At 54.0% G+C, this 27637-nt stretch overlaps 8 protein-coding genes across 8 annotated transcripts; 3 read left to right on the top strand and 5 right to left on the bottom strand.

The window, feature by feature from the left end:
- Positions 1-648: 648 nt before the first annotated feature.
- CGGC5_v006968 (uncharacterized protein) lies at positions 649-2188 on the top strand (the record flags this gene model as incomplete). Its single annotated transcript, XM_066151776.1, has 4 exons — positions 649-747; positions 1430-1435; positions 1764-1831; positions 2122-2188. 4 exons carry the CDS (start codon positions 649-651, stop codon positions 2186-2188), a joined length of 240 nt encoding a protein of 79 aa, XP_066008768.1.
- A 165-nt stretch (positions 2189-2353) lies between these two features.
- cut6 (Acetyl-CoA carboxylase) lies at positions 2354-9373 on the top strand (the record flags this gene model as incomplete). The annotated part of the gene is made up of 4 exons (XM_032019862.1): positions 2354-2539; positions 2612-2877; positions 2933-7785; positions 7836-9373. The coding sequence occupies 4 exons, from the start codon at positions 2354-2356 to the stop codon at positions 9371-9373; spliced, it is 6843 nt and encodes a 2280-aa protein (XP_031883226.1).
- Positions 9374-11292: 1919 nt separating this feature from the next.
- On the top strand, positions 11293-13518 carry ACOX1 (Peroxisomal acyl-coenzyme A oxidase 1; the record flags this gene model as incomplete). The annotated part of the gene is made up of 2 exons (XM_032019861.1): positions 11293-11513; positions 11583-13518. The coding sequence occupies 2 exons, from the start codon at positions 11293-11295 to the stop codon at positions 13516-13518; spliced, it is 2157 nt and encodes a 718-aa protein (XP_031883227.1).
- A 32-nt stretch (positions 13519-13550) lies between these two features.
- On the bottom strand, positions 13551-15190 carry CGGC5_v006965 (uncharacterized protein; the record flags this gene model as incomplete). Its single annotated transcript, XM_032019860.1, has 3 exons — positions 13551-13739; positions 13792-13900; positions 13950-15190. 3 exons carry the CDS (start codon positions 15188-15190, stop codon positions 13551-13553), a joined length of 1539 nt encoding a protein of 512 aa, XP_031883228.1.
- A 2468-nt stretch (positions 15191-17658) lies between these two features.
- ANKK1-2 (Ankyrin repeat and protein kinase domain-containing protein 1) lies at positions 17659-21755 on the bottom strand (the record flags this gene model as incomplete). The annotated part of the gene is made up of 9 exons (XM_066151775.1): positions 17659-17661; positions 17868-17978; positions 18034-18366; positions 18419-18768; positions 18828-19194; positions 19251-19360; positions 19418-19607; positions 19675-19689; positions 19743-21755. 9 exons carry the CDS (start codon positions 21753-21755, stop codon positions 17659-17661), a joined length of 3492 nt encoding a protein of 1163 aa, XP_066008767.1.
- A 672-nt stretch (positions 21756-22427) lies between these two features.
- On the bottom strand, positions 22428-23238 carry CGGC5_v006963 (Peroxiredoxin Q; the record flags this gene model as incomplete). Its single annotated transcript, XM_066151774.1, has 3 exons — positions 22428-22486; positions 22586-23155; positions 23205-23238. The coding sequence occupies 3 exons, from the start codon at positions 23236-23238 to the stop codon at positions 22428-22430; spliced, it is 663 nt and encodes a 220-aa protein (XP_066008766.1).
- A 771-nt stretch (positions 23239-24009) lies between these two features.
- CGGC5_v006962 (uncharacterized protein) lies at positions 24010-25713 on the bottom strand (the record flags this gene model as incomplete). The annotated part of the gene is made up of 3 exons (XM_032019855.1): positions 24010-24890; positions 24941-25087; positions 25140-25713. The coding sequence occupies 3 exons, from the start codon at positions 25711-25713 to the stop codon at positions 24010-24012; spliced, it is 1602 nt and encodes a 533-aa protein (XP_031883163.1).
- A 742-nt stretch (positions 25714-26455) lies between these two features.
- ephA (Epoxide hydrolase A) lies at positions 26456-27631 on the bottom strand (the record flags this gene model as incomplete). The annotated part of the gene is made up of 1 exon (XM_032019854.1): positions 26456-27631. One exon carries the CDS (start codon positions 27629-27631, stop codon positions 26456-26458), a length of 1176 nt encoding a protein of 391 aa, XP_031883161.1.
- Between the last annotated feature and the right edge of the window lie 6 nt (positions 27632-27637).

Below are 27637 nucleotides of genomic sequence, written 5' to 3'. Positions count from 1 at the left end.
TGAATATTGCCAACCTGACCCAACCCATGGCCGAGATTGGGCTAGGCGGGGTGCTGGAAACGCAAGGAGCTGGAGCCAGAGCTCTGGAAGTTGAGATGAGAGGCGCGAGCTTGGCGACCCTCGAGAGTCGGGAGAGACATGGACAAGGACTGTTGCAGCCCGCTGGTCCGCCACGCCCACGCACGCCCACGCCCACCACCACCACACTCAGTGACGCCCACGCCCAGCCCAGCCAGGAGCTTCCCCAACACCCCGGCCATTGGTTGAGGGAGGGGATTTGAATTGATTGATGCTGGATGGACGGATGGATGGACGGGTGGAAGGGGGCCGCATATTCCAACAATGCAAAGCGTGCTAAAAGCTGTGAGCGCAAGCTGTAGGGCCGGTAGTCTGGGCGAGGCGTCGGCCAATGTTTTTTTTTCTTTTCTTCACTTGGGAGGGAAGAAGCAGCACTTGCGCAGGAGATGCACATAGCATCAGCAGCATCGGTCCTCTCTGTACACACACAGACTCGACCAAGCCCCCTGTTGCTGGGTGTACCTGGCGCTCTTCTGACTGCTGCCAGGAGAAAGCACGGCACCAGTAGAAGCAGAAACGGAGCCAAGGCGGGGGCTCTTGGGCTGGCGTCTGGTCTGGTCGGGTCTCAAGATGGTGATGCGTGGGAGATTTTGGCGGAGGATGAGGACGGGACTCAGGACGACGATCTGGTCTAGTCGGTGGAAGGAGTCCGTCGCCCGGTGGAAAGAGGTACTTGGGAGAGGTACCCGCTGGAAGGCGCCGATGCAGGTACCTCGATCGGGAACCTGATGTACCTTCCCTGCGCAGAGCACCTCGTTCGGGGATGCGCCTTGCCTTCCTTGCCTTGCCTTGCCTGGCCTTCTCTCCATCGACGCGGGAAAGAGCATCTCAGACCTGCCTCACTCAGACCTTCCAGCTGTGATCCTTCCTTGCTTTGCCTCGCCTTGCCGCACTTGCGTGCTTGCCTTACCGTACCCTCTGTACACATTGTCTTGGTAACCACCTGCCTCTAGGTAGGCAAGGCCGAGTGAGGTATCGTGAACTGAATATAACAGCCAGGTGCGCCTGCGTTGCTCCTTCCATCTGCGCGACCCAGCATCTTCTTTCCTCTCCTTCTCTCCCCCCGTCCCCGGCGCTGTCCGTAATCTTCATCGTGCCTCCCACCGAACCTCTCCTCCTTCTTGACCGAAAAGAGGCAGAGCGACAACAAAAAGCCTCCCCGGCCGGCGGCAGTGTCGAGGGAAATTTAATTCACCCACTTACATACTCCAAGTACGGAAATCCCACTGTCACTCTCACTCAGCACGTCACCCCAATCTCACCTCCCAACACACGCTATTACGACCCCAATCAGCCCTTCCCGGCACCCATCTTTTTTTTTTGTCCAGTCCTGATATACCTCCATCTCCAGAAAAAGGTACTTGCATCCGTGACATCTGTCAGCTCCAACAACCCCGGTCACCAAAGTCACTTTCCCCTGCACTTCCACCTCACATTCCCTCAACTGAACCCCGGAACACCCGTCGACTCCTGGTCCCCAGCACCATCGCCCACGCAGTTGCAGTTCAGCAGTCCACACCAATAATCCACTTCATCCAAAAAGTCCACAGACGCAGTCCCTCTCTGCCCGAATACAATAACACCACGCTGCTCCCTCGCCATCCCGACAGTGGCTCCCCTTCCTTGCTCCTCTTTCCCACTCTCTCCCTTCCATTCTCCCTTTTCTGACACTCTTGTTTTTATAGAACTTCTGTCCTAGCCACAAGACAGAAGAAGGAAGCTCTTGTCTCACAAAGCTTCCCAAATCAACCAGGTACGTCTTGGAGTTGATGTCGCTGCTCTGCTACCGAGTGGCTGTTGGCTGCCCTGCACACCGAAAGACACCCCTCGCTCGCTGTCCCTAGCCCATGCCTGTGGCCCAGCCTGTCGCTGCGTCTCCCGCCGCACCGCTCTCCCTCACAAATGTTCTGCCGCGGCGGCGATCGCACCCCTGGCATTCCCCCCATTTTCCCCTCCTGCGCTCGCTGGCGGTGGTTTCTACTTCCCCAACAAGAAACTTTTTGTGGTTTCGTGGCTAACATGATACTTTCCCGCCTTTTCTAGAGACCCGAACAATCTCTGTCCTACAACCCCGTCAACCATTGCTCTGCGAATACCCTGTTCTGTTTAGTTGCAGAGCCCGACTATACGAATTAATCTCCTGCTCGAATCTTCCCCCTTCGAGCACACCCTCTCCCGACTTGCGTCTTCTGCCGAATTAAGCTCCTGGAGCTCACCCGATTCATGACGGTCACCCCCTAAGATACCCGCAACACCCTCACCACACACCGCAATCATGACCGAAATCACAGCAGCCAACGGCTCCGGCCGGACCGTACCCCACGTTAACGGCAAGGCGACGTACGCCGAGAAGCACAAGATCGCCGACCACTTCATTGGCGGCAACAAGCTGGCCAACGCCCCGGCCTCCAAGGTCAAGGACTTTGTTGCCCAGCAAGATGGTCACACCGTCATCACCAACGTGCGTAAAAATCTGACCCCTGTGATTGCGTGCGAAACGTAGACCACAGAAGCTGACGAGGCGCGAATGCAGGTTCTGATCGCCAACAACGGTATTGCCGCCGTCAAGGAGATCCGTTCGGTGCGAAAATGGGCGTACGAGACGTTCGGCGACGAGAAGGCCATCCAGTTCACTGTCATGGCTACCCCCGAAGATTTGGCTGCCAACGCCGATTACATTCGCATGGCTGACCACTACGTCGAAGTCCCTGGTGGCACCAACAACCACAACTACGCCAACGTCGACTTGATTGTCGATATTGCCGAGCGTATGGATGTCCACGCTGTCTGGGCTGGATGGTAAATATTCCCGCATCCCTCTAGACCCAACAATCGCTAACAAGGGTTTCCACAGGGGTCACGCATCCGAGAACCCTAAGCTTCCCGAGTCCCTTGCCGCCTCCCCCAAGAAGATTGTCTTCATCGGTCCCCCAGGATCTGCGATGCGATCTCTCGGTGACAAGATTTCCTCAACAATCGTTGCACAGCACGCCGAGGTGCCCTGCATTCCCTGGTCAGGAACCGGTGTTGATGAGGTCGAGGTGGATAGCCATGGCATCGTCACCGTTGCCGATAACGTCTACTCCAAGGGATGCGTTACCTCATGGCAGGAGGGTCTGGAGAAGGCCAAGTCCATTGGCTTCCCCGTCATGATCAAGGCTTCCGAGGGTGGTGGTGGTAAGGGTATTCGTAAGGCTCTCTCCGAGGAGGGCTTCGAGCAACTCTACAAGGCCGCCGCAAGCGAAATTCCGGGATCGCCCATCTTCATCATGAAGTTGGCCGGCAACGCTAGACATTTGGAGGTCCAGCTGCTCGCTGATCAGTACGGCAACAACATCTCTCTCTTCGGCAGAGATTGTTCCGTCCAGCGTCGTCACCAGAAGATTATCGAGGAGGCTCCCGTCACCATTGCCAAGGACATCACTTTCAAGGCCATGGAGGAGGCTGCTGTCCGTCTCGGTAGACTCGTCGGTTACGTCTCGGCCGGTACCGTCGAGTACCTGTACTCGCACGCCGACGACAAGTTCTACTTCCTCGAGCTTAACCCTCGTCTCCAGGTCGAGCATCCCACTACCGAGATGGTCAGTGGTGTCAACCTGCCCGCTGCTCAGCTTCAGATTGCCATGGGTATTCCCCTGCACAGAATCCGCGACATCCGTCTCTTGTACGGTGTTGATCCCAGGACATCCACTGAGATCGACTTCGAGTTCAAGCACGAGGGCAGCGAGAAGACGCAGCGCCGTCCCAGACCCAAGGGTCATACCACCGCTTGCAGAATTACCTCTGAGGACCCTGGTGAAGGTTTCAAGCCCTCCAACGGTGTTATGCACGACCTGAACTTCAGGAGTAGTTCCAACGTTTGGGGTTACTTCTCCGTCAGTACCGCCTCCAGTATCCACAGCTTCTCCGACTCTCAGTTCGGTCACATTTTCGCCTACGGCGAGAACCGTGCTGCTTCCAGAAAGCACATGGTTGTTGCTCTGAAGGAGTTGAGCATTCGTGGTGACTTCAGAACCACCGTTGAGTACCTCATCAAGCTTTTGGAAACTGAGGCTTTCGAGGACAACACCATCACCACCGGCTGGCTCGACGAGCTTATCACCAAGAAGCTGACTGCTGAGCGCCCCGACCCCATGCTGGCCGTCGTTTGCGGTGCCGTCACCAAGGCTCACCTTGCTAGCGAGGACTGCATGACCGAGTACCGCACCAGCTTGGAGAAGGGTCAGGTTCCTTCCAAGGACATTCTGAAGACCGTCTTCGCGATTGACTTCATTTACGAGGGTTTCCGCTACAAGTTCACCGCTACCCGCGCTAGCACGGACTCCTACCACCTCTTCATCAATGGCTCCAAGTGCTCCGTCGGTGTTCGTGTTCTCAGTGACGGTGGTCTCCTGATTCTGTTGGACGGCCGCAGTCACAGCGTCTACTGGAAGGAGGAGGTCGGCGCCACCCGCCTGTCCGTTGATGGCAAGACCTGCTTGCTCGAGCAGGAGAACGACCCCACTCAGCTGCGCACCCCCTCTCCCGGTAAGCTCGTCAAGTACCTGGTCGAGAACGGTGAGCACGTCAAGGCTGGCCAGAGCTTCGCTGAGGTTGAGGTCATGAAGATGTACATGCCTTTGATCGCTGCCGAGGATGGTATCGTTCAGCTCATCAAGCAGCCGGGAGCTACTCTCGAGGCTGGTGACATTCTGGGTATCCTTGCTCTTGATGACCCCAGCCGCGTCAAGCAGGCTCAGCCGTTCGTCGGTCAGCTCCCCACCTACGGAGAGCCCGTTGCGGTTGGTACCAAGCCCGCACAGAGGTTTGCCGTCTTGCACAACACCCTCAAGAACATTCTGCTCGGCTACGACAACTCCGTTATCATGGCTGCCACCCTCAAGCAGCTCATTGAGGTTCTCCGCAACCCCGAGCTGCCCTACAGCGAGTGGAATGCTCAGTTTGCTGCCCTTCACAGCCGTATGCCTCAGAAGCTGGACAGCCAGTTCTCCCAGATTGTCGACCGTGCCAAGGCCCGTCACGCGGAATTCCCCGCCAAGGCTTTGCAGAAGGCTTTCCTGAAGTTCCTCGACGAGCACGTCGCTGCCGGCGATGCCGAACAGCTCAAGGCTACTTTGGCTCCCCTGAACGAGTGCCTCGAGTCCTGGTCCGAGGGCCAGAAGGGCCACGAGCTCATTGTCATCAAGAACCTCTTGGCCTCTTACATCGACATCGAGCGTCTCTTCACTGGCCACGGCACTCAGGAGGACAGCGTCATCCTGAAGCTCCGTGACCAGAACAAGGACGACATCCGCAAGGTTGTCCAGACCGTCTTGTCTCACAGCCGTGTTGGTGCCAAGAGCTCCCTGATCCTTGCCATCCTCGAGGAGTACCGCCCCAACAAGCCGAACGTCGGAAACATCGCCAAGTACCTCCGCCCCGCTCTGCAGCAGTTGACTGAGCTCCAGTCCTCTCGCACGACCTCCAAGGTCTCCCTGAAGGCCCGTGAGATTATGATCCAGTGCTCTCTTCCTTCCCTCGAGGAGCGCACTGCTCAGATGGAGCACATTCTCCGTTCCTCCGTCGTTGAGTCTCGTTACGGTGAAGCTGCCTGGGACCACCGTGAGCCTAGCCTTGATGTCATCAAGGAGGTCGTTGACTCCAAGTACACCGTCTTCGACGTTCTGACTCTCTTCTTCGCTCACGAGGATCCCTGGGTTTCCCTCGCCGCCCTCGAGGTTTACGTCCGCCGTGCCTACCGTGCGTACATCCTCAAGCAGATTGAGTACCACTCTGATGAGTCCGACACTCCCCTTTTCTGCACTTGGGACTTTGCTCTCCGCAAGATTGGGCAGAGCGAGTACGGTCTGCCTCTGCAGTCTGCCGCTCCCTCTTCTCCCGCCACTCCCAGCGGTGGCTCTTTCGACTTCAAGCGCATCCACTCCATCAGCGACATGTCCTACCTCAACCACAAGTGGGATTCCGAGCCTAACCGCAAGGGTGTCATCGTCCCTGTCAAGTACCTCGATGATGCTGAGGATTTGCTCGGCAAGGCTCTCGAGACCCTCGCCGTCTCCGATAAGGCTAGAAAGCGTAGCACGCCTGGTCTCATCCCTGACCTGAGTGGCAAGCGTAAGCCTGCTGCCCCCAAGGTCGACTCTGACGAGCTTTCCGCCGTCATCAACGTCGCCGTCAGGGACTCTGAGAGCCAGAGTGACCAGGAGATTCTGTCCCGTATCGTCCCCATCGTGGAGCAGTTCAAGGATGAGCTTCTGTCCCGCAACGTTCGCCGCATCACCTTCATCTGCGGTCGCAACGATGGTTCTTACCCCGGCTACTACACCTTCCGTGGCCCCGAGTACATCGAGGATGACAGCATTCGGCACAGCGAGCCCGCTCTTGCTTTCCAGCTTGAGCTAGGCCGTCTCGCCAAGTTCCACATCAAGCCCGTCTTCACCGAGAACAAGAACATCCACGTCTACGAGGGTATTGGCAAGGCCGTTGACGGCGACAAGCGCTACTTCACTCGCGCCGTCATCCGTCCCGGCCGCCTCCGTGACGAGATCCCCACTGCCGAGTACCTCATCTCCGAGGCTGACCGCGTCATCAACGATATTTTCGATGCCCTTGAGATTATCGGCAACAACAACTCCGATTTGAACCAGGTCTTCATCAACTTCACTCCCGTCTTCCAGCTTCACCCCTCGGAGGTCGAGCAAAGCCTTCAGGGCTTCCTGGACCGCTTCGGTGCCCGCGCCTGGCGCCTTCGTGTCGCTCAGGTTGAGATCCGCATCATCTGCACCGACCCCCAGACCGGCGTGCCCTACCCTCTGCGTGTCATCATCACCAACACCTCCGGTTACGTTGTTGATGTCGACATCTACGCCGAGCGCAAGTCTGAGAAGGGCGAGTGGGTCTTCAACTCCATTGGTGGCACCAAGGAGAAGGGTCCCATGCACTTGCTGCCCGTCTCGACTCCTTACGCTACCAAGAACCCTCTGCAGCCCAAGCGTTACAAGGCTCACCTGATGGGTACCCAGTACGTCTACGATTTCCCTGAGCTCTTCCGCCAGGCCATCCAGAACACCTGGACCCAGATGGTCAAGAAGCACAGCACTCTTGGTACCCAACAGCCCAAGGCTGGTGAGTGCGTCTCGTACACCGAGCTTGTCCTTGATGACAAGGACAACCTCCAGGAGGTCAACCGCGAGCCTGGCACCAACACCTGCGGTATGGTTGGTTGGATCTTCAACGCCAAGACCCCCGAGTACCCCAAGGGTCGCAAGTTCATTGTTGTCGCCAACGATATCACCTACATGATCGGTTCCTTCGGACCCAAGGAAGACAACTTCTTCTACAAGTGCACTGAGCTCGCCCGCAAGCTTGGTATCCCCCGCATCTACCTCTCCGCCAACTCCGGTGCTCGTCTTGGTGTCGCCAACGAGCTCATGCCTTACTTCAAGGTTGCGTGGAACGATGCCAACAAGCAGGATTCCGGCTTCAAGTACTTGTACCTCGACGAGGATGCCAAGAAGCGTTTCGCCAAGGATGTCATCACCGAGGAGGTTTCCGAGGATGGCGAGAAGCGCCACAAGATCGTCACCATTGTCGGTTCCGAGGATGGTCTCGGTGTCGAGTGCCTGAGAGGCTCTGGTCTCATCGCCGGTGCCACCAGCAAGGCCTACAACGATATCTTCACCGTCACCTTGGTGACGTGCCGCTCTGTCGGTAAGTACAAAATGATTCTTCCAGACTGGACATGGCTAATAAGACAACAGGTATTGGTGCTTACCTTGTCCGTCTTGGACAGCGTGCTGTTCAGATTGAGGGTCAGCCCATCATCCTTACCGGTGCCCCTGCCTTGAACAACGTTCTTGGTCGTGAGATCTACACCTCCAACCTCCAGCTTGGTGGTACCCAGATCATGTACCGCAACGGTGTCTCCCACATGACTGGTGCGGACGATTTCGATGGTGTCTCCAAGATTGTTGAGTGGATGTCCTTTATTCCCCAGAGCCGCGGCAACCCGGTTCCCATCAGCCCCAGTGTTGACAGCTGGGACCGTGACGTCGTCTACACGCCTCCTCAGAAGCAGCCTTACGACGTCAGGTGGATGATCCACGGTCGCACCGACGAGGATGGCACCTTCGAGTCCGGTCTCTTCGACAAGGACTCTTTCGTCGAGACTCTCGGCGGATGGGCCCGTACCGTCGTTGTCGGTCGCGCTCGCCTGAACGGTATCCCTATGGGTGTCATTGCCGTTGAGACCCGCACTGTCGAGAACATCACTCCTGCTGACCCCGCCAACCCCGACTCCATCGAGCAGGTCACCAACGAGGCCGGTGGTGTCTGGTACCCCAACTCCGCCTTCAAGACTGCCCAGGCTATCAACGACTTCAACAATGGTGAGCAGCTGCCTCTCATGATCCTCGCCAACTGGAGAGGTTTCTCTGGTGGCCAGCGCGACATGTACAACGAGGTTCTCAAGTACGGTTCTTACATCGTCGACGCCCTCGTGAAGTACGAGCAGCCTGTCTTCGTCTACATTCCTCCCTTCGGTGAGCTTCGTGGTGGCTCTTGGGTCGTCGTTGACCCCACCATCAACCCCACTTACATGGAGATGTACGCCGACGTCGATGCCCGTGGTGGTGTCCTCGAGCCCGAGGGTATCATCGGTATCAAGTACCGCAAGGACAAGCAGCTTGAGACCATGGCTCGCCTTGACCCCGTCTACGCCTCTCTTAAGAAGCAGATGACCGCAGACCTTCCCAAGGAGCAGGCCGATGAGCTCAAGAAGAAGATGACCATCCGCGAGAAGCAGCTTCTGCCCGTCTACTCCCAGATCGCTGTTCAGTTCGCTGACCTTCACGACCGTGCCGGCCGCATGAAGGCCAAGGGTGTCATCCGTGACCAGCTGGAGTGGAGCAACTCTCGTCGCTACTTCTACTGGCGCCTGCGCCGCCGTCTCAACGAGGAGTACCTCCTCAAGCGCATGAACTCTACCATTGTCACCTCCGGACCTGGCTCCGACCACACCCAGACTCCCGAGGCTCGCCAGCGCAACCTCCAGTTCCTTGAGTCCTGGTCTGGCGTTGTCAACTTCGCCACCAACGACCGCGAGGTTTCTGAGTGGTACGAGGGCAACCGCAAGTCAATCACGGAGAGAATCGAGGCTGTCAAGGCTGACAACTTGGCCACTGAGCTGAGCGCCATCTTGAGGAACAATGCCAACGCTGGTATGCGTGGTGTCCGTGAAGTTCTCCGCACCATGCCTCCTGAGGAGCGTGACCAGCTCCTCAAGTATCTGAGGGATTAAGTATATGTGGATTGGATGGCGTATGGGTAATGGCATTAGATGTGTTTGGGATGATTATGACTATGTATGAGCATTATTCTGCCGTGTGTTGAGATAGATTTCAATGTTGGGATAACTTCCCGTGTAATGATACGACGTATTTACATTTAGCACTCTGGCCTTGGTTCTTATGATGATAAAAGTTTGCCCCGCCTGAACTAAAGCGACTACTAACGACGTTCTTCCTGAGGCTTCAATCAGCAAGGGCCATGCGTCGTCTCCTGATCGCCGATGTCTGTGTGTCTTATCTCCGATAAGTTTTCTACCCTCTCACACCACCACGCGAGATTAAGCGGGACGAATGACACATCTCCCACATCGAAGAGCCAGGATCAGATCCTGCTGTCGGCGATGGATCTTCGACATGCGATGGTGGTATCCCACCGGCGGGTGAAGGCGGCTCGGAGGGGCGCATAAGCTGATGAAGAACGGCATGATGTCGTGTTGCGTGGCGGAGGAATTGCACCGCGCGTACGCGGGCTGCGATGTGCTAGCTAGGTCTGTATTTGCGTACAATGTATTTGACGTCTGACATTCCCCAGGACTGCGTTAAGATGGGAATACCTATTGACAACCGGCTAATAGTAGCGCGACTTTGGGGGTTTGTGCCCGTTGAGACGCCATGTATTCGCGTGTACAGCGTGTAGTATAACATGCTGCGCGACTTGTCCATTCGGACAAGTCATTGATCGATGCGTCTATGCGAATAGTACTGGGCTTTTTGATTTTTCTTTTCATTTCCACCTAGGTTTTGTTACTGTTCTAGAAAGTGGAAGTCTTAAATGATAAGCCTCGAGATATTAACAGATCGATACCATTTGGCCTCGTCTCACAAATTATATCGAATTGAAGAGTATCGGATCATGTTAGGTGCTCCGTGGTTGCCGGCTGAGAGATTTTCCAGTCTTCGTCGAGGACGGGAAAAGCATTTCGGATTTCGGATATCGTAACAAGTCCAGGCCATGTTGCTCGCGGAAAGCTGCCGTTCTGTGTACAGGGGGGTTAGAGACGTCGCGGAGGCAGCCCGTACTGGCACTGGGACCCATCGGCCAAAAGCCGACGGGATAGTACACGTCCCCCCCACCGAACTGAATCTCGTTGACGTCGAGGCTTAATCTGACGGCGTCGTGGTCTTGGCGAGGTTTGTAACAGGATTGCTGTATTGGGTAGGTGAGCCGCGTGGGATCCTTGGATGGAGGACTGTCAAACTTACGATTGGGGATCGGCCCCTGGATGGATGGATGGAGAGTGGGACTTCGGGCCGGCCCATTTTCTTTGTCCGAGGGGCGGGTTTGATCTGATAAGATGGAAGGTAACCAATTGTAAAAGGTCTTAGCCTCGGCATGGGATGATCTTTTGGATTGGTTTCTTCAGGCTGGCTGAGGGACGTTGTTTGGCATGGGACAAGTTCTGCCAAGAGGTCAGAGGTACGTCGTATTTTCCTAACCCGGCTATTTGATGACTGAAAACTGCGAATAGCCTAGGAGTGACAAAGGCGATCTCATCACGAAACGGGTTGCAATAGCTTGTGGAGTTCAACATGAGAGTGTTCACATGGGCTTGGCCACATTCCGAGCTTGGCAACACCAAGTGACAGGAGGACGGGAGCCACTCAATTTTTCTCGTACCATCCATCCCGTGGGCGGTTAAGATGTCTCCTTTCAGGAAGTGGGTAAACATCCAACTTCTCTGCAGTCACGTCGGGTGAGCATGGGCATGAGTTTCGGTCTCCGATGCGTATTACGGTGGGATGGGCCTCTGGGGATGCTGGAGAACTTATGAAAAGGAGCCCGCCTTCCTGGACATCCCGCGAAGGTGTGCATATACACACCCGCTACAAACACTTTCTTGCTGAAGTTTGGGGCATCCTTCACGCCAATATGCCCGCCGCGTTGAAGTCGATATCGAAGCAGGCGCTGGCCATGGCCAACGCGCGCTCACGCACGAGCTTCGACGTCGAGAAGCTCACCAACCTCATCTACGGCGGGGCGTCTGTCGTCCGCGCTCGGCGCGCAGCTTGGGCGAGGGTTGAGAAGGCGCTCGGGACGGATGATACGTCGCGTCTGCCGGGGCACTATGCCAAGACGAGCCGCGAGGATCTGTAAGTTCCATCTCGAACATCCCCCCCGTTTCCGCAAACGACCACTGTGTTGACCAAGAGCGTGCCTAGATACCTCGACGGCCTCCGCATGGGCCGCGCCGTCTGGGAAGACCGCCGAACGCACAACCACGCCCACTTCGACTGGCTCACGCCGCGCTACACGCTCTTCAACTACTCCCCGTTCGGCCTCTCGCCGGCCATGTTCGTCAAGATGCTGCAGCTGATGGCGACGCCGGCGCAGCAGGCGCGCTGGCTCGCTCCGGCGCTCGCGGGGCGGATTAACGGCGCGTACGTGCAGACGGAGCTGGGCCACGGGACGTTTGTGCGCGGGCTCGAGACGGTGGCGGAGTTTGATCCTGCGACGGACGAGTTTGTGATAAGGTCGCCTGGGGGCGCGGCGAGTACCAAGTTCTGGCCGGGGAGTCTTGCGTTTTCGGCGTCGCATGCGATTGTGATGGCGCGGTTGGTTACACGGGGTAGGGATGAGGGGGTGCATCCGTTCATGGTGCAGTTGAGGGACGTGGAGACGGGGCGTCCGGTGGAGGGGGTCGAGTTGGGGGATATCGGGGTCAAGATGAGCCATAATCAGAACGATAACGGGTTCGTGAGGTTTGAGGGGGTGAGGGTGCCGAGAGGGAATATGTTGATGGCGCAGGCGGCGGTTGGGCGGGACGGGGTGTATGAGAGGAGGGAGGGGACGCATGAGAAGGCTGCGTATGGGACGATGATGGTGACGAGGTCGAAGATGACGTGGGTTAACGGGGTGCAGCTTGCTGCGGCCGCGACGATTGCGACGAGGTACTCGACGGTAAGGGTGCAGGGGACGCTGCCTTTTGGGAAGGGGGATGACGAGGAGGTTCCGTTGACGAGCTTCCGCAGTCAGCACTTTCGGCTGTTGACGTTGGTGGCGAAGGCGTATGGTATCTTGTTTGCGTCGAAGTATACCGAGGAGGTTCATCGGGAGTTTGAGCGGAGGAGCGAGGAGGGCGACTTTTCGACGATGACAGACGCGCATGCGCTTATTTCGGGGATGAAGGCGTGGTCGTCGGCGATTGCGTCTGAGGGGACGGAGGATGCGAGAAGGGCTTGTGGTGGGCAGGGATATTTGGTCACTTCGGGTTTGCCGGAGCTGGTGCAGACTTCTGCGATGATGTGTACCGGGGAAGGGGACACGCATGTGCTGTTCCAGCAGCTGGCCAGGTATCTGATGAAGTATACGGGATTTGCAGGGAGAGCTGGAGAGCAAGCGTTGCCTGCGGACCTGAGGTATCTTGCGGCGCCATATACGAGGCGATGTACGGAGGCCGACTTCAGGGATCCGAGGGATGAGAAGACGCAGCTGTTGATCTTCCAACACCGGGCACAGAGGTTGGTTGATCGGGCGGCGAGGGGACTGAGGAGGGGAGTGGAGAAGGGGAAGACAAAGGGAGAGGCGTGGAATGAGTGTGTCATGGGGTTGATGAGTGCTGCAAGGGCGCATACTGAGTATCTCATCTTAAGGCAGTTTGTCGGAGCCGTAGAAAAGGTCGAGGATGAAGAGCTGAAGTGTGTATTGGAGAAGCTGAGATCGGTGTTCGCATTGTCAACGATTGTGAACCCACAGTCAGCGGACGCCTTGACTTTTGTCGAGGATGGGTTCTTGTCGGAGGAGCAGTTAGATGAGATTCGGCACACGCTCGGAAGGCTGTTGGACGAGCTTCTGCCGGATGCAATCGGGCTTACTGATGCGTGGGACTTCACAGACGCTGGGTTGGGAAGCGCGATCGGAAGAAAGGATGGAGAGGCGCATGAAACGCTCATGAGTTGGACAAGGCAATTACCCATCAACAAGATGGTGAAGAAGAACGGAGGTGTTCATCCCGAGGCTTGGAGAAAGTACATCAGGCCTGCCCTGAAGGGCGTTGAAGAAGACAAGAAGGAGTCGGGGGGAAGTGGCATTGAGTTTACGCCTTATGAGAGGGAGCATCAGGTGATGATGGCTGGGAAGGCTGCTGAAGTATTGTAAAGACATTTCTAATGACTGACTGGGCCTTGTTGCTAAGCAATCGCAATTTTTGTTTCAGTCAAGTGTTCTCCGTGGGCATCAGCCGGCCGCAAAGCGCTGGGGTAAACGAATCCAATTCCTACTCTTTTGTATCTTCCCAGGGTTTCGTCCACTCCCTGTAGCAAAAGCCCCCAGTAAACCATTTCACAGCTTCCAACAGTGAGGAGATCATGGCAATTGACCTAAACAGTCAGCGGTGTCGGGAGAAAGCGAAGCTCATCGCAGAAAACCTACCGAGCCGCAATGTGAACATGAACCATGGCCTGGTATGCTAGTGGTTACGTCGCAATGACAGGAGGGTATTGCGCGGCGTATCATGTCATCGCCCAGGAAATGGAGATTGCTTTGAATGTCAGCCGCGTTCAAAGAAGCCTCGAAAGATAGTCTCCTACCATATATCAAAAATCGGCCGGCGAACCGAAGCCATGACGAGGAACTGGATGTTGTGGGTCGGGAATTCTTGATCAAGCCTTGCTACCCCAATAATCTTGCCATCCGTTGTACTGTATGAATCGTGCATTAGGAAATCTTTCATCTTCTTACCGGGTTCTCCAGAGTTGAGTGAGGAGAACGCCAGCTCAATATTTTCAGATCTTTGTAGGCTCGACGCGATGCTGGCATGTGTCACTTCCTCGGACAGATGATTGACACAGCATTCTTGCAGCGGACTAAGCTCCACGCTGAGCATTTGACCCTTTGCTTGCACCAGTCCCGAGTCCATTAGCTCCAGTTTCGCGATATCGTCCCGGCTCTCTGGCCTTATTGGGATGCTGTTGTAGGTCCCCAAGGGCCACCTTTTCGCACCCCCTGAGGCGGCCCAGGACCATGATGGCAGCTCTGGCAGATACTCATCGTCACTAGACATTTCTATTGGCAGCCAAAGAAGTTGTTCGAGCAGTTGTGCTTTCCAAACGCCGAACTTGAACATGGTATCAATGACCTCGAGAGCCGGCCTGCCTTCCGCAACGTTATTTTCAGCTGATGCGGTTTTCTCGTCTGTGAACATGTGGCGGAATAAGTTAGATGCTCCAGTTGTCTCAGTCGCAATGCCGCGGATCGCAACTAGTCGATCGGAAGGATAGGTGAGGACCTTCCCGGTGTATTCGCTCAACACTGCCAACCAAGAACTTGAAAGAACTTGAGGCTTTGAGTAATTCCATTGTTCGTTATACTCGCGATGCGAACACGCCCATGACATGCCCCCTGGCATGAACAAGACTTTCCTGTTGGCGAAGTACCACTCTTGATAGGCCCAAGCTCGCTGATGTAGTGGACCATATGAAGGTGCTGCTGGCTCTTGAGGAAGTATCGCCAAGTTGTACTCTCCCTGCGAAGATGTAGCTCTTCCCGTCACAAGAGAGTATGGCGAATATGGTAACGTAAACACCTCAGGATGAGGTCGCTTTGTGATGAATAGGCCCTCAGTCGAGTCCCTTGAGCCAGCGGCGGCGAGAACGAGTGTGGCGTTCTTGTAGATTGATCCCATGTTTTCGGACTCTCGAAGCCATTCTTCGGCATCGTCTTGCACAATACAGAGAGAGTCGATCCACAGGTATTCGATCTGGAGAGTCGATACAAGATACACCGCATCCCGAAATGTAGCTGGTAGTTGATCGAATGGAATATCAGCCATTCGAGCTTCGAGGTTTTGCCGTATTGTCCGCAACGGTTGCTTGTTGATGGGACCCCAGCAATGGCTAAGAGCGCAGTAAGACCCATGTGAGTCCTTCGTTTCAATGAGCCTAATCGATATGTGATTGGTCGCATCTTTGGTGATGGAGAGAACTCGAGTTGGTAGCTTGGAGGCCTTGTCAGTGATTGAAGTCGTAGGCATCGCCTCATCGTCGCGAGATTCGCCTAGACATGGCCTGGAGATTGGATGACCTTCAATGCAATGATGTAACCATTCTCTTATATGAATTGCGGTCTTGCCTGGGTCATCGTCTAAAAGTGGTGGCCGAGTGGTTATCAATTTAGACGCAGGTGTGCCTGTACTCGGTTGCCGGAGTTAGACTAGATTTCCCGCCCAACTCGTTCCGCAAGGGCTTGCTTGCCTTTTGAAGCCCAGACGGCCAACCTCAATGGTCGCACTTTGGGCAACATCTTCCAACTGAAACCAAGACTCGAAAACGGATCTTTGCTCATTCCCGAGAGAAAACATTTAGATGCCTCGATGTTGACATCATGCTGATCTCCGGGCTTATCTGGAGCATCATAGTCCGGCCCGTATCCATCTTTCAGAAATCGATGAACATGAAGGCAGAGCTGACACACCGAGGAGAACTCTTGAACAAGTCTCCGTTTCTTGAGGCTGAACGTCTTGCTGAATGCGGTGATTGTCCTCGGAGGCGGAAAAAAGTCAAAGAACTCATAGCAGCCGGGACAGTAACCCAATCCGTCGACGGCCAGGGTCATGTCCCGGAAAGCATAGGCGGCATCCATCGGATATACAACCAACGCCCGACTGAAAGCTGCCACATCAGTGACGCACCGGCTTGAGCTGTTGTGCAAAATTGTGCGGTGATTTTGGAAAAAAAAGAGGGGTTTAGGCTGATGCTCACTCAGTATTACTGGTGCCGTCTGACAGGGTGCATCAAGAGCAGTCGCCTGATTGGTCTGCGCTCTTATCGTGCATACGCGTGGAGATTTTCAGCTGGTGTAGCGTTGTGGGAGGGTCTGAACTAGCACTTTTCTATCGCTAGCCGAGTTCCGACCATCACTTACACTTCAAGACATCATTTGAAGGGGAAACTCAGTAACAACACTAGCAGTGCCGACATTTCGGGTTGTATTTTCTAAGTGGGAGCAGTCCCTGGTTCTTAGAGGGAATTTGATTAAATTGCGTGGGCAACGCTGAATCAATATTTTCTATCGTGGTTCTATGTCAACTCTGCCATCATAACGCCGGCAGTAGTTATGATCAGCACGTCTTGGCATTGTTGAAACTTGCTTTGCAGAAGGCGCTGCAGCTCTGATTGTCTTCAACTTGAGAGAAGCTTAGACACGACGACCCAAGTTGGCAAGAGCACCTCTGCAATATAATGTCAGTCAATTTGAACACAATAGAACCGAGCTTATACGGATCGGGTATTTGAGATGACCGAAACCGAAAGCAACAGCAGACTAGAAACATAAGGGGCGGGATTATCGAGGGTGTCGGCTTACGTGTAGAGCATACGCGTTTCCCGCGAGAATTGAAAGGGCGACGGCAATAATTGAGAACTTCATTTTGGTTGTAATGGTGTAATAGCCCGAGAGCCGACGTTTTATTGAGTTGAGGCCGCTTTGGTGTATGTGTGGATTCAGACGAGGGTAGATGCACCAATGCACAACAGATCTGCCGGGAGAGCAGCAGAATAAATAATCTGGACAATTTGCTTTGGCACCGCGATGCTAGTTCTGAATCCCATCCGTTTGCCAAGAACCGTTACGCAACCCACCGGACCGGCTACATTAGGAAGCCTATTGGGTTTCGGAGGTTTGACCACTGTTTTCAGGGACAAGTCGGCAGACCGAGAGTTTTGAACCAGCCTTTGTCGGTATGATCAGTAATATCCATACCAGGCGAATTGGCCTGAGCTCACAGTCAAGGTTCCTAAATGAGAACACCTCGGTTTGTGTTTGTGCGACAAGCGGGGACATTGCGGGGATATTCTCCCCGGTCTACGTGGCATGGACGGAGACTTTTCAAGGCCTCCAGTCACAGGTCTCGAGTCATGATTCATGTGCGGATCAACCCTCTGGGCGGTTGCAACATTCTCAAAAGATCATTCGAATGGTCTTCTCAGTTATGTAATTAGTTCAGTCGAGACCCGACACCGTGTGCTGCCCATATAATCAGTCTTAAGGACCGTGAGAATCCCCCAATGGAGTCACTAGAACACTATACCAAACTCCTCCCATCCCAATCGTCATATTCCTCTGTCTGTCGTGTCAGTCTCCTACGTAGGCCTCCGGTGCGTTTGAATTTACGCGATGCCTTGTTGGCAGTTGAGTTGATGGGATGCTCCTCCCCTTTTTTGTCTCTTCGGAAAGACAACGCTTTTATGTCCCAGTCGTACATGTATCCAACTGCCACAAGGAGAAAAGGCAAAGGTACAATTACTACAGTGATGAGGTGAGCAACCGGCACTTTAAAGAGAATTTATTAGCGAGGAGGGGCCCGTACAAATCACGATAAGAGACCACCAGGGTGCTCCAAGGAAGGATTCCACATCCAAGGCAAACAAACTGGTGAGGAATGAGAGTGGCAACTCGGCCGATATTCAGCAGGGGCGTCAACAAGCGAGCAATGGGCGGACGCAACTTACGAACCAGACGGTGACAACTGTAAATATTATAACTCTCTTTCCCTGGTCAACAGCCTCTTTGGCCTGTCGATTCGCGATCTCACTCTCATGAAGTGTGAGGGTCGTTTGTAACTATAGATCAATGGTCAGACCCCGGCGTCGTTGATATCCATTTGTCTCAGCTTACAGCTTCTTGAATGTTGCTAGCAAGCCTATCCAACTCCTCGACGTCATTCTTGACGTATTTGGCCTTCATATTCTCATCGAACCCCGCCTTGCTGACGCTCGGTATTGTGTTCTCCATGCTAGCTTGAACCTTCTGCTGATACTCGGCGATAGTTTTGAGGATGTGCAATTCATCACGGACATCTTTAATCTGAAATAGGAACCGGGCTGCTTTCCTCGTTGCTTCTAGAACATCTGTAAGCGTGAGCGGCTGGTTCTTGCCTTTGGCTTGTTTTTCGTCCATTTCGACTGGTTGATTGGAGAACTGGAGGAACAAATCCGTTTCGTTTCTTCCCTGTGAGCACAGTCAGACAACAATCCACCGAGTTAGGTGTGGTGCAGCGAACAATTTGGTTGATGAAATCGGAGAATACTTGACGAATAGATCGTTCTTCAACGACAACACGTGTTCTAGCTTGATTGTGCGCCGCTTTTCCAGCGTTAACCTTTGTCTTTGCTGACGCGGGGTCCCACTGATCGTCCCTGATAGGTTCAGAGATTTGCTTCTGGAGCTCCTGCTTTCTTTCATAAGCCCCGATGCAGTACTCGGCAATAACTTTGCTTAGTTCTTGTGGAGAATGGATTCCACCATTCAGACTCCCGTCGTCCGCTCGCCGAAGGAGATGCTCACGAATCTCCGCCACAAACGTGCTTTTCTCATCCACCTTGGCGCAAGAGGTTGATGTGATGAGCCATTCTACGCGAGTGGTAAGCACTAACGTAAAGCCCTCGTGGTATCTATAATCATTGACTTACTGTCACCAATTGTCCATGCCCATAACTGGCTGACGCGTAGGATAGTTTGAGGCTTCTGAGGCTTCTGGCGCTTGCCGCCTACCTTCGAGCCTGGCGACAAGTACTTCGTGATCACCTGGGTTTCATTGCGGTCCAATCGATCTCTAGCGGAATCTTTGTCCTCAGCGAAGTGATAATAATGCTCGTCCAATGTTGGAGAATCGTGAAGGACAGACGTTTTGTAGGCACTGAAAAGATCTTGGCGTTGGAAAGCACGTTCAGGTTGCTCCATTGACTGGGGCCTTGGAAAGGACGTCGCCTCATGAGTGCCGTCATGCTGTGTGTGTTCCTTTTCGTGATCATATTGCCCGACTACAAGAAATGGCATCTTATCAACCATGTCAGTACTAATCAAGGGAAAGGAAGATGTCGCTACTATCTCACATAGAGTGCTGAAGCTGGACAATGAAGAGAGTTGCTAGAATTCATTTTCTTGTCATCTTGAGGAACGGGACCTGGCGGGGGTCCAACATTATCTTCTGGTGCATGATCGCCTATGTTTATGTTATAAGGAACTATTTCAGACACTTTCGAAGGTTTTATGAACTCACTCTGGCCCGTATTTGTTTCCGGTACCGAAACATCTTCAGCCTGCATTCTGACGTACCGCGGCCGCATGAATCGGGATGGAGACGTTTTGTCGGGAATTTGAACCCAACTGGCTTGCAAGAATGAAGCCAACTTTTCCTGATCACTGATCTCATTCTGCGACTGCGATCTCATGATCTTCACTGCGGTGTCCTACACGGAAAAAATGTTTTAGTTTTCGCATGTACCAGCGTTGAAACAGGAAAGGATGCGATCTCACTTTCATCCACTCCATCTACTCAAAATTAGCCTGTGAACTACAAGAAATGTGAAAGTTAAGCGACTAACATTTGTTGCAGGGAGATGAATCCATGTGAAGGCACTTTCGGTGGGCGGGCTTTTCCTGGCTGACTCTGTGGAGGTTTTCGTCCCCGTAGCAAATTGCTGAATTTGGTCGATTGTAGTCAACTTGATGGGTGAATCGCCGTAGACAAGCTCATCAACCTTTTGGAACGTGAGGGCCTCCAGGTCCAGCAGGTGAAATCTGACCGCTGCTGCATTGAAGTGCTTAGAGCATCTTGTCATTTCGGGGGTACGTTTGGAAATCTTCCAGTACTTTTTAGGCACTCGAGGAAGAAAATTCAGAACACCCACCATCGCGTTCAGGACTTGTCTTTCGGTCAACTCGTCCTTCCGATCCGTATTTCTCTTTTTCTCTTGTGCGGGGTAGATCTGCTTCAACTGCTCGATGATTTCCGTACCACGCTTTCTGCCACGGTCATCGAGAGCAGGACAATTCAGCAACACTCGAGGCATTCGATGATATATCGCCCAGTCGACTAGCGTCCATTCATCTTTTGATTGTAATAAATCGATGGAGTCGTGAGCATCTAGCTCTGACAGAATGTCGATCGCCGTAGCATGACGCTCTTCTCTTAATGCAAGCCAGCGTAGAAGCTGGTCTCTCAGAGGGCCGTCTTCTTTGAGGCGGTTGACCATGGCTTCAAGCAGTGGGTGAGACTCCTTGTCGAAAGCATCATCAAATGCTGTCTTCTTTGCCATGGTCGACCGCAAAAGCGTTTCCTGGGGCCACCATCTTATGATTTCTAATGCAACGTTTTTTGCATGATCACTGTTGAATGTCTTAGCCATAATCATGGCATGATCGAGTGCCGTCTGGTTGATATTGTCTGTGATATCGGGATTCGGTCTCAACTTTGTGAGGAAGTTGCGAAGCGATTCCACTGAGGCAGAGCTTGGTTCAGCAGCACACAGGGTCATAAGGACTGTCATTCCCTCGCCATCACGATGGTCGATGGCACGTTCGGCCAGATCATCCGAACCAACCAGAGCCAGATGATTGACCATCTTGTCGAGAATTGAGAAGTATTGTTCCTTGATGGCCATTATCATCGGCGTTCGATTGGCGTTGTCTGGAATATCAAGATCCACTCCTGCTTTCAGCAAGGCGTCGACGACACTTTCGCGCCCGAACCAAGTGGCCCGGCTAACTGGCGTCCAACCTTCAAACCTTTCCTTGTTGTTGAGGTATTCGCGATCGACCTCGATTAGACGGTCCAACAAGGCTGGCTCCAGATCGTAAAAGCTTGCATAATGGAGGAGACACCATCCATCTGAGTCCGGACCTGTAGTTCCAGCCTTTTTGTCTAATAAAAGCCTGATCAAGTCTGAGTTGCCATACCAACAGGCAGTGTGTAAGGGTTGCACCCCATCGTCGTCCCGCGCGTTGATATCTGCACCGGCACTAATCAGCCGTTCGCAAATTTTCACGCGGCCCTTCTGGATGGCGATATGAAGTGGCGTCGAGTGTGGGAACCACAAAGACCGTACATTAACATCATCCTCCAGCGTTTCTTCCAGATACTCGGGCAAGCCGGCATCAACAGGTGTGGTGGCGATGCCAGCAACAGCCACAGATGCGTCGTCATCCGCAAGATCACGGCCCGCACTGGTAGTGTCATCGGCAGCTTTTGCAGAAGACTCGGCAGTTCCACTGCTCGTGGCATCGGCCTTTTCATCAGTGGGACTGACAGCAGTATTGATAGGAACGTCGGCGGCTGTTTTGACGGTATCATTGTCATACCTGATGGAAGTATGTTCCGAGACATCGTCATCGGTACTGCTGATGCTGGGCGTACTTAGATCTTGAAGAAAGACAAGAAGTCGCGTTTCGATTTCTGGAACACTTTTGTTGTTTGGTGTATTTGGCTGTTCTCGTTCATCCTCATGAATGCTCTCTTCACCATCACCGCTGTTCAGTGGTTGTGTCGAAAAGTCATCATGCGCGTGCCCGTCGCGATTGTTGAGCCGTTCGTCTGTGTCGTTTGAGGTAGATTCCATGGCTGACAGCCCGCTTCTCAAGAAAGGACTGCACTGGGTATGCAAACAATACCCAACGAAGTTTACCGCGATTTTTGCGAGAAGGAGATCGAGACACTATTTGCAGGAACGGAGGGTAAGCCTAGGCATATATTCCCAGAACCTCAGTGTAGTGGAGGGGAGCCTCTGGCGAATTCAAGCTCAAAAGCCTGGGCTTTTATTGGTCGCCTTATCTCCCACACCACTTGGCATGCGTGCTGCTCGCCGCATAAGCAATCTCGCGGCTACATTCTGATAGAAGCTGAAGCAGGATTCTCGGCCTTCATTTCCGTTTTGAGTGGTGAGCTGCCTGTGCGCCCCACTCATCAGATTGACTTACATGCAGCTCGAAATGCTTACTTTTCAAGGCGCAGGAGGCTCCATTCAGCAGTTCGCAAAGCACGTGTAACCTCGCGACGAAAGCGGTCGAAGCATGGTCTGAGAAGGCTTGTTAAAATTGGCGCATGACCCGGCACGAGTTGTCAGCCTGCATGATTAGAAACCCACCTCGAGACAAGAACCAGACTGGTCGCATATGACAGATCACGTTGGACAGTCTTGGATGGGTCTTTTTGGATAGAGCCTGCTTCTTTTTCGCCATGGCGACCATAAGCGTCGTAAGTTCTCATGTTGGCGTATGCTGGTAACCCCAGCTCAAGGGGCACCCTCGACATTGGAGAGCTTCTGAGCCCAGACCAGAGTCACGACAAATCCTAGACCAAGAGTATCCAAAGGAGATACAGAGCCATCTTATGCATGACTACCATAACCCCCCAACCACCTCTTCCGCACCCAAATCCCAACTCACTCACTCCCTCTAACCCCCCGACCCTCCAACCACTCCAACACCTCCTGCACATTCCTATCAGCCGGAAACACAGGATACCAAACCCTCACCACCCTCCCGCCCTCAACCGCCATCGTAATCCTCTTCAACAGCCTCGCCCCCCCATACTCAAACGTAGGCAGACCCAACCCCCTCGCCATCTCCAGCCCCGCATCGCTCAACAACTCATACGGCAAGTGCTCCCGCTCCCGAAACTCCCTCTGCACCTCCGCCGTCTGCGCCGACACGCCAAACAGGTGCGCCACGCCCGCACCCGCCAGCCGCGCCGCCTTGTCGCGGTACGAGCACGCCTGCGGGGTACACCCCCGCGCGCCCGGGATGGCGTCCCACTCGGGCGGGATGACCTCGCCCGGGGCGGCGGAGCGGGGGTACACAAAGATGAGAACAAGCCCGGGGAGGGTGGAGACGTCGATCTTGGTGGACGGGTCGCCGGCGGTTGGGAGCGGGATGCTGGGGAGAGCGAGGCCGGGGAGGTGGTCGCAAGCGCCGTCGTCGATGGGCGGGGGGAGGTTGGATGGGAGGGAGGATGCAAGTGCTTTGGGAACTTGGTCATGAGCGATTGCATGCTCCAAAATTCCGATCACTTAAGGTATATTTGGGGTTAACCTCACCGCTCATAATGTAAAGTTGAATGAAATTGTTTGAGTAAGATGTGAGGACAGTTCGATCATGTTCATCCGTCTCATGGCTGCCCAAGGGGTCTCTTTAAATAATATTTGCAACACTCAGAACACTGTCCAATCGGAATGAAAGAGCATTGACTTCGGTTTCGCATTCAAGATCTGCGCAATACGAAGCAATGAATCTAGGATGCTGCAGTTGCTGGGCCCACTCGCAAGATACGCCAGTTACGCCCATAAGAAGAACACATCTTGAGTAACACCACGAAATTGGAAGAATCTTCCTGGTTCCTGGGTGTGACACCGGAATGGGGTCTCTAAGAATACACAGTGACTCACATGTGTTCACCTCGGACTTGACCCACTAGGATTGATATCGGCAGCAAGTCCAGTCGTGTTTATGATGAGGACGCGTGATTCACAAGTAGTCTTCATTGGAGAAGAGTCTCTTTAGCATAGAGTGTATTTATGGAGTGACCAAAAAGGCCTATTGGTTATCAAAGTCGAAAGGAAACAAAGAACATAAGAAAGGATACCACGTGTGTCCCACAACATTGAGGAACCCCAAGTCCCCATACCCCCATCGAGAAGAACAAAAGAAAAGCCAGTAGAGTGATGCAATGTGCGTAGAACTGATGAAAGCAGTGTCGGCTTCCTCGAGGGCCAGTCTCTGGATGATATTACACAGATGGTATCAGAAGCACACATCAATACCATTTTGGGATACTTGACGCTGCCACCAAAAATATGCTGCAGACTGCCCCGCGACCTAGTGGGGAACAAATGACACTGAATCTGGGGCCGAGTAAACCGCGCTGCGGTTGCCAGGTTGAGGTGCGCTCATGGTTCGGGGAACGCTACTTCCAGCAGACGTGTTTGACTTCAGCGGTGGCCGCTGGGTTCTCGCTCTCTTCGCTGGCGGTTGAGTAACGCCAGTGGAGGATTCCTGAGTCGTTGCTGATGCTCGCTTTCGGCGGTGGTTATGAGTGTGCGTAGGTGGCGTCATGCTTGCCAGAGCAGCGGGCTGCATGTTGTTCTGCATGTTCTGTATGTTGTTCTGCTGCATACTAATCATTGCCTCTAACTGCATTTGCTGTTGTTCCAACTGGCGCTGCAGCATCTGACACTGGAACAGCGTAATCGAAATTGGCGACTGCTCGAACCCACCAGTTGAAAGTTGAGTCTGTTGAGTCTGTCCTTGGGAAAGCAAAGCTGCCGGTTGAGTGCCATATTGTGCCATGTAGGACGCATCGTTGAAGGTGTTGAGGCCTGGAGGTGCATGGCCTGTCTGAATAGTGTTGACCGCACGGCCATTCATCCACTGTTGTGTGTTCGGCATGCCACTCAAAGTGGTAGTAGCCATATTGAAGGGCACGCTGTTGGGAATTATCGTGGCGGGCATACTGGCGGACGCGTTGTTCATCGTGGTCATTCTTCCCGAGAACTGATTGAAAGTGGGATGAACGGCTGGTTGGCTTGATGTTCGCTGAGGAAGTGGTCTGTGTGGTCTTTGATACTCTCCAACTGATGTTCTGGCGACAATGGGAGTTGTTGCGGCTGTCACGGGTTGGAAGCGAGGCGGCAGACGCTGTGTGTGGGAAGATGCACCGTGGAAGACAGCTTGAGGCGGAGGCAGACGGGGGCTCAGGACTACGAATAATTAGCTTGTGGTTTAGCATTGAAGAGGAGTGAAAACATACCCAACAATCCAGATGGAGTCCGAGGCGGCCAGATGCCTGTCGTGTTCTGCCAGGGATATTCTCGGTCGTGAAGTTGAGTGGCAGGAGCAGTAACAGGCTTCGCAGCATCTAACATGACCGGGCTGTCGGACGGAGCCGGTGGCGTAGCTGCTGGCGTGTCAGCTGTGCGGGAAACAATGGACAGAAGTCTTCCACTTACTTTGCGCGGTCGCAGGGGAGATAACCTCCGAAGGCACGCTTAACTGCTCAGAGGCGGTCTCGCTGTCCTGCTCTGTAGTGTCGACGATACGAGTTACCTCGGCAGCACCATTGGAGGTCTGCTCGTTAGGTCCGTCCATAGCAGGAAAGAAGTTCTCGTAGTTTGCGTTGAAAGAGGCAAAGGTGTTGTTGGTGAAGGCGTCGATGTCGAAGGTGTCGTTGACGAAGCCTCCGGCGGTGAGATCGTCGTTATCGGTGATTGCGTTCGCAACACCAATATTTTCGGCCCCGGAGCCATCAATGGCGGTCTCTGCAGAAGCTGTGCTATGGGAAGCGACATCATCGTCGTTGGTGACGGCGCGAGGGGCCTCGTCGGTCATCTGCTCGAGAGGTTCGTTCGCATCTTGGGTGGCGACGGCGTCCTTGCCGGCACGACGTTCGGCCTCAGCCTCGTGGCGCTCCTCCGCGTTCATCATCTCTGCCAGACGAATAATGCCTTCAGCAGCTTTCCGTTGGTCAGGGGGGAGGCCTCTGGCGATGGCCCATTGGACGTCAAGCTCCGCCTGGTCGTACATTGTGATGGCCAGGGGTGAGATCGCGAGATTGCGCGGTGCGAATAGAAGCAAGTAAAACGATAAAATGCAGACAACTGTGTGGTACGATAGTACAAATCGGAAGCCAGGTATTGAGGTGACAGTTGATGGGGAATGGGTTTTTTTTGGTTGCGAAGGGAAGAAATTTGCAGAGTCGGCGAGGCGGAAGGGGGAAGACGTAGAGGAGAGGGCAGGAGTCCGAGAAAGGCGTCAAAGGGTGGCCGGCGGGGGGGCTTTCTGCGTCGCGAGAGGCAGGAGAGAAAATTTGTAATGGAGGCATCTCCGAAAGGAAGGTACGACCTTCGCTGCCATGGAGGAAGGAGCGAGGGAAGGTGGCAGGTGGTTGACCGACATCGCTCCTTCCTCGCCAGCAACGACCCTCAAGCTCCACGCGTGTTAACGCGTTGAGCTTAACAACATACAATACGATGAACAGGACTTATTAAATGGCTACTTGAGAGAGTCCTGAAATCTCGCCCGTGTGGGAAATACGAAGTACGCAAACAGCGTTGGACTTGGTCAGAGTCTAGACTTAAACTGACTGAATCACGGTTGCGTATCAACACCAAGCTGCGAATCACCCATGCCTCACGATGCGGAACGTCAAAAGAAGGGCTTTCGATTACCTAAGCACTATCGACCCCTACTTTGCTGAAAACCCGTCCAGGGAGGCCATCGCTGTCATAAACCTGGATGAAGACACCCCTTTGGACGCGCAGCAATTTCAAACAGATCTCGCCAGCGCCAATATCTCCTCAGCACACTTGTCTGGCTGTTCCATATTCACCCAATGCCCCGCGCCATCAATGTGTACTGCCCCCTGCCAACAACCAGGCTCGATGCTGGTCCCATTCTCCATGGCCTCAAGGGAACCCGGAACTTGATATGTCCCCCAATCAGCACAGCCAGAGACATACTTTGTCGGTACAGCTATCTTTGTCCCTGCAAAAGGAAGGAGGTCTTCCGCCTGCTTGGGGTCGGTGATGGCCCTGTACCATTGCAAAGCGCGATCAAACTTTGTCCGGCCAAACTCCTCAGAGTACACACGAAGGTCTGCGTCAGTAAGCCAAGGGGTGTCCGAAAGCTTCTCAAGAACACTTGATGACTCCTCTGCCATGTCCAACTCGACATTCCCTCGCATCGATAAGTCGGCTCTCATGACGTAGTAATGCGGCATAACAGCCAGCTCTTCCGCCGTCCATGACTTCAGAGGATGCGGATTGTTCCCAGCCCAGTCCGCAGACTTTAGATGGAAATAGCCCCTGAGGAAGTCATGAAGAGGCTGGCCCATTGGATTCGTCCACTCATCAGCCGCACCAGACGACGCGTTGTAGTACTTGTAGTGCTTCCTCGGAGGATCCAATTTGCCGAGCGACGCCTGAATATCCGGATCCCCTCCAGTCTTATCACCGTTGGCGGAAGGACCCGGAATGCCCTTGAACGGGTGTGCGATGAGAACAGGCGACTTGACCAAGTCCTTGCGTATTATCGACGTGAGCGATGCCGGCACGGCCCCGAGATCGTGGCCGACGATTGTGTGGATGGAATCGTAGCGTAAGCCCTCGAGAAGCGACACCACGTCGTGAACTGAGAACACAGGGCGAATGGTCTCCTCTTCGATCGGGCTGAGGTCGGAATTGTGGGTTCTTCCGAAGCCTCTCATGTCGGGAGCTACGGCGTGATGGCCCGCGTTCGCGAGCAGCGGCAAAATGTACCGCCAGTCGTACGACAGATTAGGGAAACCATGAAGCAGGAGAATGAGGGGAGCGTGGGAGTCCGATGGCTTGCTCTGAGGAACTGATTCGAGAATATGCACTTTGAGGCCCTTTGGGGCCGTGTCGACGAACCGAGACGTGACGCCCTCTGGGAGATTCCAGGCCGGCAATTTGGAAGGATCCATCTTGGT

Source organism: Colletotrichum fructicola, assembly GCF_000319635.2.
Source record: "Colletotrichum fructicola Nara gc5 chromosome Unknown KSG_Nara_v1_contig04, whole genome shotgun sequence".
Lineage (NCBI taxonomy): Eukaryota > Fungi > Ascomycota > Sordariomycetes > Glomerellales > Glomerellaceae > Colletotrichum > Colletotrichum fructicola.
The sequence above is the reverse complement of the archived record's forward strand: the minus strand, read 5'-3'. Positions and strand labels throughout refer to the sequence as shown.